Consider the following 12,052-nt stretch of genomic DNA (forward strand, 5'->3'; position numbering starts at 1 on the left):
TACATAGCCATACATATGTATAGAATGCAAATGCGTGACAAACCAGACCTTTGCGCTTAATCTGTATTACACATGTTAGTTTCCACTTTCACTTAATATGCAATAATGCTGCGCGGGATTACTGATATTTTGACGTCACCTATGTGGTCTCGTTTTCAGTGTAGAGAGCGTAACTGTTATTCAGTGATAATGTCCCTAACGGCGCCTCATAGTCCCTGATGCGTCGCATTGAAATTAATTGCTCACTGGGTAGTTCAAATTGTCATCATCATATGAATTGGAACAAAATTAGAAAGGGCCGCCCGGAATAGGTTAATTGTAATTGAATTGTTGTTGGCATCCGTCAGCCGTCTTCCCTGACGCGTCGCTCCGTCCAGGACTCGCTGCCATAGAGGACACTGCTGATCACACAGGCTTTGTATAGCTGGACTTTGGTGTTCAGTCCTCTATGGTACTGCCTGCTTCTCTTTGAAACATGGACGGCGGTCCACACTGCTGCCACAATCACCGAGCCGCTTCCACTGAGTTCTGTTTGTTGTGGTTGTTTTATGGAAGATCACATTTCAGTACATTTATGTGTTATTGGGCTTTATGTGCTGAATAGATTGACATAAAATAAGATGCAGAGGAAGGGGGGTATATAAAGTTTCTTAATGACGATAAAATCTAATTCTGGACAAAGGGAGGGAGGGAGAGAGGGAGACAGACAGAGACATAGAGAGTGAGACAGAGACAGAGATGCTGAGACAGAGAGAGATGCAGAGACAGGGGCAGAGACAGAGAGACACAGAGAGACATAGAGAGAGAGATGCAGAGACGGACAGAGAGAGAGACAAAGAGAGAGACACAGAGAGACTTATGCCTCGGTTCCACTGGCTTAAGCGTCCGTGCCGTGCTGTGCCATGCCATGCCGACGCGTCCCAGAGCTTTTTTTTGTAAAACCAGGCCGTTGTGAATCCGTCCCTCTTATGGGTGGGACTGTGGGTTTGTTTTTTGTTTCGTTTTAAAAACAGAGACGCTATGAGCGACACAGCCTGACGTGGAGAGGACTTTTGTGTCTATTTTATTCTTCGTGCCTTAAATGATTGTAAACGGCGTAATAAATACACGTTTCTGTTAAGAGATATTAGGAAGAGCTAAACTTGTAGACAACATTATATTCAGGCAAGCATGTGCACATAAGAATACGTTTCCATGTGCAACAATATTATTATCGTCATCATTTGTGCTAGTATATATGTATTTATTACATAATGCTTTTTGCCGTATTATTTATAATTTACTTTACAAAATACACACGTTTCACGATTAATAATCTAGCTACAATATAGCCGGTTATAATTTAACTGAAGTGTGCACGTCTCGGTCATAGCGTTTATGAACTTACGGACGCATTTATTAAACCAGTCCTTAATGTTTTATAGGGAAACCCAGATCTGCTGTATTTTTGTATTCATTAATTTAACTTGTAAATGGTTTATAATACACTCAGATATTAACTGTAAGCAGTCATTGTTTCTGTATGTGGATTTCACTACATGCTGCTAATAAAACTAATTTCTTCGTGATCGCACACGGCATTTGAGATTATATCTTCCGACACAATGTATCTGATCTCCTCCCTGTCTGTCTGCAAGTCAAGTGCACATCTTCGCTTTCAGAAGCGGAGATATTTCCTCAGTGGGCGGGACAGACGCTTACGGACACGTCTGGCAGCAGATAGTTAACTGTCCACAAAACACGGACGTGTCCACCAGTGGAAACGGGGCAATAGAGAGAGACAGAGTGAGAGACAGACACGCAGAGAGAGAAACAGAGACAGACACACACACACACAGAGAGAGAGAGAGACAGAAACACAAAGACACAGAGAGAGACTAGAGATAGAGACATGGAGAGACACACGGAGAGAGAGACACAGAGAGACAGAGAGAGAGCTAGAAGAAGCAGGGCGAGAGCAAGAAGATGTAGCTGAAGGATGGAGGCAGGTGAAGATGAGGCAGAGGGAGAGACTGAGAATGAGAGGGGGAGCCAGGGATTGAAGAACAGCGCAGTGAGGCCGAGGCACCGAGGCGCACAGGGGACGCGAGTCCAGCAGGAATCACGGTGTGTTCATTCTCTGATTGTCACTGAGAGATGCTTCTCTATTTGCATTAATAAAGACTCTTCATTTCACTGTAGCAGCACCTCAGGATCATGTAGGCTGTGAGTTGCCGCTCAGAACAGACACAGTGAACCGCACGCTTGCTGACCATTGTCCCATTAGATCAGCGGTCTCAGATGGTCTGAGTTTAGAGCAGGCTGGCGTCTGAGCCTTTTCCACACAAGATAGTGTGCGAGTGAATGACTCAGTACAGTAATACAATGTCATGCATGTCCTGGACAAGGCACTTTGGGGGGAGGGTGCATTAATATCTGTTTTGTTTTGATCGTTTTTGCTTTCTCTTTCAGGGTGAGAGAGAGAGAGAGAGAGAGAGAGAGGAGGCCGACACCCAGCTGCGCAGGGAGGAGGGAAACCCTGGTCTCGGAGGCGCGTCCACGGCACAGTGGGACCCGAACTCTCAGAACCGCCTGGTGGAGGCTGACTGCGCTTCGGCATGGGATCGAACAGAACCGGAAGCAATAAAGTGTCTTGAGACTCAACAGCTGTGTTCGTTCGTAATTAAGTCTCGAATGCAGTGACTATATAGAGAAATGCGTCACCCGCAACGAAAACTATTTCAGCTATTTTAAGACCAAAGACAAGGGCTGGAGACAACCTGAGGACCCCAAGGTGAGACGGCGAAGACAGTTCCTGTGTGCCTCACCATAGACACAAACAGGAAATAGGAAGGCACTGTCTGAGTGACACAGCTTGGATAGGAAGGTTTAGTTGACCCCTCCCTTTGGGCAGTGCTTTTGACTTGAAAGATAACGAAACGATTGAATAAAGACCCACTACGATCAACTGGAATATGACCAGCAAGTGTTTTTTTGGAGAATCGGGATCAGACATTGTTTTATCAGGATGCAGTGGAGTGGTGCGGTGCACATCACTGCCGTGTGTGTCAGCAGGTCTGTATACAGCACACGCCACGTGGCTGGAATCCCGCCTCAAGTCGGCGACAAAAAGAAAACTGTTGGTTTGGGTTTTTTTTATTTGAGAAAATCATTTCTCCTCCTGCGTCAAACAGAGAACAGCCTGCAACTCGCTAGACTCCTTAGAGTCTTAGAGGTGTAGATCACACAGTGTGTTCCAGTGACTTATTTTTTTTATAGAACTGCTAAAAGAATAATAAATGATCTGCATACAAATCTCAGAAAGCTGTGTAGAAGACTTTTATTACATGGTTTTGTCAGAGTTCTTTCTTTGCACTGCTTGGTTCTCAGTGTAACTTTAAAATGAGGCAGTATTCTGCTTAAAGTGATAAGAAGAACAAAAAGTGTCCAATTCAGAGGAGGCCATTCGCCCCATCGTGCTCGTTTGGTGTCCATTAATAACTAAGTGATCAAAGGATCCTATCCAGTCTGTTTTTGAACGTTCAAAAATTAGGGAAAAATTAGGTAGACTGCACAGTGCATTGTGGGATCTGTATTTCAGACACTTTTATAATCACATTTTAGACATAACCAGCCAAATACTAGCTCATTTGCTAAGACTTAAAAGCTAAACATACTGTGTATGCAAAAGCATGACTTCCTACACTAATGTATAAACATTGACAGTGTGTCTATTAAGGTTTCAGGGTATAACTATATATATATATATAATAAAATGAGGGAGACACAGACACTGTACAGACACGTGTCTGGTTGCCATGCCATGGTAAAGTACACTGCAACTATGACGTCATAATTCGACTGTGCATCAGTCTTTCCATAAGTTGTCATAACTCGTCATAACTAGCTGACATTGCTGACAGACGGCGAGCGGATATCATTCATATTGCACTAAACAATTCAAGAGGAACTAAAGATGTTCCGTTTTATGAATAAGAAGAAGCAGAAAAATATTATCGGAAAGATACACAAAGCTGCCGCCAGGGGGAATCTGTCGCAGTTGAAAAAACTTGGAAAGAAGCATGGCTTCAATATGCTGGACGAACATAACAGGTAAGAAATGTATTATTATTATTATTATTAATAATAATATTACTCGAATAAAATGACTGCTTTATAGAGGAAGCTCCTGCCTTTTTAACACATGTATCATACACTGAATAACTGATAATCGAAAGTTATTCTGGGGGCACATTATTGCCGAAGATCTAGATTAATGTTGTTTAAAAAATAAAAACCTATTTATAGACCAGATGATTTAGGTTGCTCTCCAGCACATAACCGTATCAGCGTGCATTATTATTATGCATGTATATGCTGCTCACTGTACACACCTGCCAACCCTGGACATTGTGTTTTTGAGTGGGACGCTCAGCGGCCTAAGACACTTACACTGCCCAACCTGTCCCCCAGAAAACCATACACTATGCATATAACAACTGCTTTATTACTCTGTTTTTACCTTAACTGCTGTCCTGGTATCGGGCTGGTGCTCCCTGATAAGCTTTCTCTCAATATAAAGTGCAAGTAGAGTATTAATACATAAAAACAGAGCCTCTGTAGCTACCCGAAAACGTAAGTATATGTAGCTCATTGCTGTTTACTCAACACAAAAAGACAACATTTAATGAATAAATAGAGTGCAGTCACTGAATAATACCACAAATAATGCAGTTTGTTCTAGCTGACCTGCAGAAATGACTCGCCTGAAGGCCGGGGCCATGGGCTGCAAATCACACAACATAAGCAGTGAAACTAATCAAAGTCATTCCGCGGTGCCGTGTTTGTGTTCAGTGTGTGTGATAGTCCTTGTACACACGTAATTACGGCTCGGCAGTAGTATGTGCATGTATACGTGCAATTAAGGTTAATTGGGTGTCCTGCGATGTCGCGCAGTGCTGTTTGAGGGACAGGACAGTAATGGAGACGAGAGCTGGTGCTGAACTGTCACCTGTCGAGGACGGAGCTCATCTCTCGGCTCTGTAATGACGCGCAGCCGCCGAGTTTGACTCGAGTAGCGACTCGACCTGCGCGCTCTCGACTCGTGTCTTGGGCCTCGGGCTGCACGCCTCACACGCACACAGCAGGCCCTGCGCTGCTCATCGAGCCGCACTTCCTAATGGTTTGATCGGTTGCCAGATTTACGGCAAGCGACTAATTGCTTCATAATGCATGAACAATGAGATGCTGTATTTCACGGGTAACCTTGAATAAACCTTCAGACAAAACGCCGTGCTCGTCGCATCGACACTGACGTCAGAGTCGAGCGACAGGGGGCGGCGTCTCGCCTGCCAGCCCGGAGAGTGACGCGCGATGTTCACAATCCTCCATATTTATACTGTAGCCTGGATTGGCTCTGCTCGGTGTTTAATCGGTCTTTTAATAACGGCAGGTGTGCAGAACTTCAGCCCGATTTTTGCGTGTTTTGTTGTTACGATGCGTACAGGTAGGCAGGTCTGCGAGTCTCAGTGTAGACTCTTACCAATGCAAGCATTGATGCGCAGCCATTCCTGTCAGTTTGTTTATTTCTTTCCTTCTCCAGTGTTTTCTTCAGGGATAAAATAGTGATGTGGTGGCCATATGTGTGTCTATGGTCTATTATGAACTCGGCAGGGCTTAGATACAGACTTTGCACTATGAATTAACATCTCTCTATATTATTATTATTGTTATTATTATTACTACTACTGCTGCAGTGAGAACACAGACAGGGTTTTAATTGCTGTCTCTGTCTCCAGAACACCCCTGCACCTGGCCTGCGTCTCTGGACAGGAGGAGGTCGTCGCTTTCCTGGCCGAGCGGAAGGCAGAGTTGGATCTGTGCGATGACCAGCACAGCACTGCACTGATGAAGGTAAAGCCCAGCGTCTGCGTGTCTGTCTCATCAGTACTGCACTCCCTCCCTTTCTAAATAGTTTTTTTCCCTAGTTTCTTATTTTTAAACAAAGACAATCAAACCACCCAGCTTCTGATCCACGAAGAGTGTCCAGTGGGATCGATGGTAACGCAGCGTGTCTTTGGGGTTTGTGTTGCAGGCGGTGCAGTGTGGGCAGCAGGGCTGCGTGGCGGCGCTCCTGAAACACGGAGCCGACCCCAACGTGATGGACGTGGACGGGAACACGGCCCTCCATTTCGCTGCCCTCGTCCCGTCTGTCGCTCTGGCTGCCCAGCTAGTGCGACACGGGGCAGACATTGAGGCCAGGAATAAGGTACGGCTTCATAGCTCCGGATTGTGTGCCTTATGGCATGTAACATGTAAAATGAATACACAAACATATATATAGTGAATATATAGTGAAAATGTGATGCAGAAATAGCGACTGTAATGGGTAGTTGAATGATGTGCTGTAAAGATGTTCTCCTCACTTTTAGGAAGGCTGCACCCCGCTGCTCCTGGCCACCGCGGAGAACCACATCCGCGTGGTCACCCTGCTGCACAAGAAAGGGGCCAAGATCAACGCCAGGGACAACTCAATGAGGTGGGCAGCGGTTTATTTCTCTGGACCACAGAATGACCTAGAAAAGCGACAGATCTGTGAGAGGGAGGGACGGGGAGTGTCTCCTCTGGATCGGACCGGATCACAGAGCACAGACACGGACCTGATGGCGGTTTAATGTCTCGACAGCTTGCAAGAGCACAGAATGAACAGTGTTTATATGAAACGGTTGAGTATTGTCCTGTAACAAGATGATCTGGCTTTTCTCAGGACGCCGCTGATGATAGCTGCCAGCAACGGCTTCCTGCCCTTGGTCTGCATCCTGTTGAGCTACGGTGCGGACGCATCGCTGGAGGACAGCAGTGGACACACTGCTGAGGTCCTCGCAGCGATGCATGGACACCACGGGTGAGACTGCTCTGCAGATCATCTATTATCAAGTAGTTTTGTGAATTGTTTTGCATTGTTGCATTGTTTTGTGAAAAAGTACTTTCCTTTAGATTCAGATGCAGCAGTGTTGATTCGCACACATGTAGAATACACATATGTATCTCTCGTTACAATATATGTAATAAAAGTTTTTCAAATGTATATTAGTCTTTATAAGAAATGCTCCTAATGAGAGGAATTTAAAACAATGATTTGAATTGTTCTGAAGAGCTTCACCAGGGACGAGGGGCTGTGTCACCTCACACTGACACTGAGTCGGACGAGTGACGGGGGTCTCCTCTCCAGTGCTGCGGCTCTGTGACTCTCACAGGAAGATAACGTGTCTGTTTAAGAGCCTGTTGCCTTTGCTTTCCAGCTGCTCAAATCGCATCATGACCCATGGGACCAAGAGCAGACCTGCGCAGACTCCGTCACACAGCAAGGGACAGGAGGCCAAGCTCCCTGGCAGCCTGAGCAGAGCATGGACGCTGGGAGGGGCAGCTCTCGACAGTGCCAGTGACCCCAGCATTGAAGACGCACAGGCATGGGATGAGGTAAACTCTTCTCTTCCCTCCTGTCTTGGTCCTGTCTGCTCGCTCTGTGGCTACAGGACATGATGTGGAAGTCGCAGCGACTCCCTGCTTCATTGTCCCGTGAATTACAACACAGACATGGCTGGCCTGCTCTCAGTCCGGTGCAGACATGGACCCAAAGTCCACATAATACTGTCAGCGTGCCAATGAGTCCTAATCCTGTAGATGTGTGTCTTTATCATCTACATTTTTAATGTCATTTGATCTGTCAGTCAGCTTAATCAATATTGTTCTGTAAATGATACGTACTGATCAGTTCAGTCTTTTTCTAGTTTCTGATCCTGCCGGGCAAACTGTAAAGGCACAGCTTCCGTCAGTGTGTCAGTCAAAGGTCTGCACATCCTCACTCAATCCACTCCTCACTGTCAGCTCTGTGCCTGTGAGAAGGCAGGCTGTGTCCCCCAGAAACACCAGCCCGTGTCCGAGTGTTGGCTGTGAACGTGGGAGCACTTGTGAATGCCAGACTTACCGTTCGTGTGTCTCTTGTGCTTTTCTATCATAAAGGTTGCGTCTCTGAAGCTGCAGCTGACCGTCTTGCAGAACAAGTGCCACCGGGTCACCCACTCCCTTGCAGAGAAGACCGCTCTCCTGGAGAGCGCGCAGCGAGAGAGAGACCAAGCCCAGGCACACCTGCAGGCCCTGCTGCGAGAGGTGATGGAGCCACGGCACGAGACCTCAGTTCCAGAGGAGAGTCTGGCAGAGAGACTGGCCCGGGCACAGTTGGAGAACCAGCTCCTGCGCCAGCAGCTGGCAGCAGCTCAGAAACAGGGCCTGGTGCACGAGAAGGCCCTGGCCGAGGAGCAGGAGCGGTTCAGAGACAGTCTGGCCAAGATGAAGGCCGACTGTGACAACTATGTCCAGAATGTGGAAGACTGCAACCAGGCCCTCCTCAGCAAGAACCGGAAGCTGCGGGCCCTTCTCGCCAAGCAGCAGAGCAAGGAGTCGGAGAGAGAGGTAGGCGTCCCGCTCTCGTTTTCTATATCACGTGTGACTGGGAGTAGAAACTCTTCATACCTGGAGATTGAAGGGAAGGACACTGAGCTGCAAGTGTCTGACACATCTGTAGAAGGCTTTATTTTCCAGGCTTAATTGTTAAAAATGTTCTGGGACAGATCAGCATAGAAACAATTGTGTAATCATGTGGTTGTCTCTGCACATACTGTTGCTTTGACAGCGGACAATTTCTTGTATGTTTCCTATATTTCTCCATTCTTTATCATGCTTTCACTTGGTTTTTGTTTACTGTGAACCGTGGTTTTCCAATGGCACAGCACTGCAGTGCTTTATAAAACAATCATAATGCCAATCCTGTGCGCAAGTTTACCAGTCAAGAGGACTCCATAGCACAGAGCGCGGACAGCTTCTGTGTCGTTTAAGAGTCTGGGCAGTAAAGATGAATTCTCGACAGAAAGAAAAGTGCTGTTAGGTGTCATAGTGAACTGCTCTGGTGTGCGGCGCTGCTGTGCGGGTTCCTGGGGCTCAGATACAGGAAGCAGAGGGCCGCACATCCAGACCGAGCTGCGCAACCTCAGGCAGAAGTCTTGCCTTTATAAATGTGTCAGGTAAGCAGCAATTACAGGTAGAAGGTAAAAAAAAGATTGAATAGATTCTTATATGTACATGTAGCCGATATACACATGTATTATATTACAGGTGCCATGTAAGACTCTGCCTCGGAGGAAGGCATGGGCAGAGGAGGAGGGCCTCTCCTCGGAAGGTAAAGCGACTGACCACAGCGAAGTTAAGTCTCCTGTTAAAATGATGCAGACAGAGAAAAAGAAAACCAATTACACTGACCAGCAAACGAGCGCGGCGAGCAGAACCCAAGGTGGAGGCGGTTCTGTGCAGCAGACAAAGCCGTGTGCGACACAGACCGCACGTCTCCCCAGAGAGCAGGCGGCCATCGGCGTCGTGCGCGGCAGCTGTCACCAGGGCCACGAGCGCTTTGGGCACAACAGCGGGAAGCAGTGTGTGCCCAACAGCTTCTGTTCAGTAATATACAGCGAAGTGAAGAGCCCCGAGAAGTGGGATAGTGCTGACCTGGACGCTATCCTGCAGCGCGGGAACAAGCTGTACTCCAAGCTGCAGAGCACTGCTGCAGTGAAAAACACGTATACATTAGTTACTGAACTTCCAGGTCAGCTGAAAGTGTTTGGCACCAGCTGCACCACATCGATGGGCGAGTCGGTGGCCGGGCTGCTGGGCGGTCCCAGTGACAGTGCTTTATCTGGGATAGTGTTGTCCCTGGGCGACGCTCTGCAGACAACGCTGACTGAGTTCAGAGCTTGTCTCGTCACGTTTGCAGGATCGACGTTTGCCGTGATACGTGGAAGCAGGGCATTCCACGTGTTCGACTCTCATTCGAGAAATGAGAACGGCATGCAAATCCCAGACGGAACCTGTGTGCTGATCACAAAGAACAGCATACAGGAGGTGACGCAGCACTGTGTCAAACTGGCTGAGTCCCTGAACGCAAATAAGCTCAGCCAGTTTGAGATCACTGGACTGAATGTTCATGTAATCTAAAAAACCACCGGAGGATTCGTCTATTGATGACCGAATCTTTAAATTATTTTGGGTTACAAACTTCCAAAGCTGTGACTGAGAATCGCTGGAGATTCATACGTTTACAGCAGAATGTTTTTGGTCTAATTTGAAATTAATTGCTCACTGGGTAGTTCAAATTGTCATCATCATACGAACTGGAACACAATTAGAAAGGGCCGCCCGGAATAGGTTCATTGTAATTTAATTGTTGTTGGCGTCCGTCAGCCGTCTTCTATGAGGCGCCGTTAGGGACATTATCACTGAAAAACACTTGCGCTCTCAACACTGAAAACGAGACCACATAGGTGACGTCAAAATATCAGTACTCCCGCGCAGCATTATTGCATATTAAGTGAAAGTGGAAACTAACATGTGTAATACAGATTAAGCGCAAAGGGCTGGTTTGTCACGCATTTGCATTCTATACATATGTATGGCTATGTACTGTAGCCTATGTATATACAATTAATAGAGTTGTATAAATGGGTTGTTAGGCTATAGATTAAAAGCCAGCTGAAGCACAAGCCAATCCAAGCTTGTGTCATAAATATACATTTTACTATGATTATGGCGCGGTCTAGTCTGGACTTTGGCGGAGGTGGTGTGGCATTTATAGCCTGGATAGGATCCTTGGATCACTCGGTTATTAATGGACACCAAACGAGCACGATGGGGCGAATGGCCTCCTCTCGATTGGACACTGTCTGATGCTCTTACGTTCTATTTGATTTAATAAAAATGTTGGCACATTTCTGTGGACTCATGCTTAACTTTGTGTTAACTTTTGTATTATCACTCTTTACTATTATTATTAAGCCTTAAGTTATATAAAGGGATACTACTACAGTATTTTGGCATTTAGACAGATTTCCTACTCAAACAGATATTAGTCAGCTTTTGAAAGTTAGCAATTGCGACAATTGGCTTCCATTGTGCTATGCTAATGTAATGAAAAATTTAAATGAGCTCAAACTGGACACACAGACCTAAAATTGTATCCAATTTGTAATCAATAGTAAAGAGTGATAATACAAAAGTTAACACAAAGTTAAGCATGAGTCCACAGAAATGTGCCAACATTTTTATTAAATCAAATAGAACGTAAGAGCATCAGACAGTGTCCAATCGAGAGGAGGCCATTCGCCCCATCGTGCTCGTTTGGTGTCCATTAATAACCGAGTGATCCAAGGATCCTATCCAGGCTATAAATGCCACACCACCTCCGCCAAAGTCCAGACTAGACCGCGCCATAATCATAGTGAAATGTATATTTATGACACAAGCTTGGATTGGCTTGTGCTTCAGCTGGCTTTTAATATATAGCCTAACAACACATTTATACAACTCTATTAATTGTATATACATAGCCATACATATGTATAGAATGCAAATGCGTGACAAACCAGACCTTTGCGCTTAATCTGTATTACACATGTTAGTTTCCACTTTCACTTAATATGCAATAATGCTGCGCGGGATTACTGATATTTTGACGTCACCTATGTGGTCTCGTTTTCAGTGTAGAGAGCGTAACTGTTATTCAGTGATAATGTCCCTAACGGCGCCTCATAGTCCCTGATGCGTCGCATTGAAATTAATTGCTCACTGGGTAGTTCAAATTGTCATCATCATATGAATTGGAACAAAATTAGAAAGGGCCGCCCGGAATAGGTTAATTGTAATTGAATTGTTGTTGGCATCCGTCAGCCGTCTTCCCTGACGCGTCGCTCCGTCCAGGACTCGCTGCCATAGAGGACACTGCTGATCACACAGGCTTTGTATAGCTGGACTTTGGTGTTCAGTCCTCTATGGTACTGCCTGCTTCTCTTTGAAACATGGACGGCGGTCCACACCGCTGCCACAATCACCGAGCCGCTTCCACTGAGTTCTGTTTGTTGTGGTTGTTTTATGGAAGATCACATTTCAGTACATTTATGTGTTATTGGGCTTTATGTGCTGAATAGATTGACATAAAATAAGATGCAGAGGAAGGGGGGTATATAAAGTT

At 46.0% G+C, this 12,052-nt stretch overlaps 1 protein-coding gene across 3 annotated transcripts; it reads left to right on the forward strand.

Annotated features, from left to right (window-relative positions):
• Positions 1-3,789: 3,789 nt before the first annotated feature.
• On the forward strand, positions 3,790-10,285 carry LOC136758408 (putative ankyrin repeat domain-containing protein 20A4). Of its 3 annotated transcripts, none has more exons than XM_066712716.1 (8): positions 3,790-4,092; positions 5,778-5,892; positions 6,074-6,247; positions 6,411-6,517; positions 6,746-6,883; positions 7,281-7,458; positions 8,002-8,451; positions 9,151-10,285. In XM_066712716.1, the coding sequence occupies exons 1-8, from the start codon at positions 3,956-3,958 to the stop codon at positions 10,021-10,023; spliced, it is 2,172 nt and encodes a 723-aa protein (XP_066568813.1). In that variant the 5' UTR covers positions 3,790-3,955; the 3' UTR covers positions 10,024-10,285. The 3 variants fall into 3 exon arrangements, with proteins under 3 accessions (XP_066568813.1, XP_066568815.1, XP_066568814.1); XM_066712718.1 differs by lacking the exon at positions 3,790-4,092 and adding an exon at positions 4,216-5,485; XM_066712717.1 differs by lacking the exon at positions 3,790-4,092 and adding an exon at positions 4,216-5,431.
• The last annotated feature ends 1,767 nt before the right edge of the window (positions 10,286-12,052 follow it).

Source organism: Amia ocellicauda, chromosome 9 (assembly GCF_036373705.1).
Source record: "Amia ocellicauda isolate fAmiCal2 chromosome 9, fAmiCal2.hap1, whole genome shotgun sequence".
Taxonomy (NCBI): domain Eukaryota; kingdom Metazoa; phylum Chordata; class Actinopteri; order Amiiformes; family Amiidae; genus Amia; species Amia ocellicauda.

Coding starts and splice junctions, on each gene's coding strand:
- LOC136758408 (XM_066712716.1), top strand. CDS start 3,956: ATGTTCCGTTTTATGAATAAGAAGAAGCAGAAAAATATTATCGGAAAG. Junction 6,518..6,745: donor GCCAGGGACAACTCAATGAG/GTGGGCAGCGGT, acceptor GGCTTTTCTCAG/GACGCCGCTGATGATAGCTG. Junction 8,452..9,150: donor GCAAGGAGTCGGAGAGAGAG/GTAGGCGTCCCG, acceptor ATTATATTACAG/GTGCCATGTAAGACTCTGCC.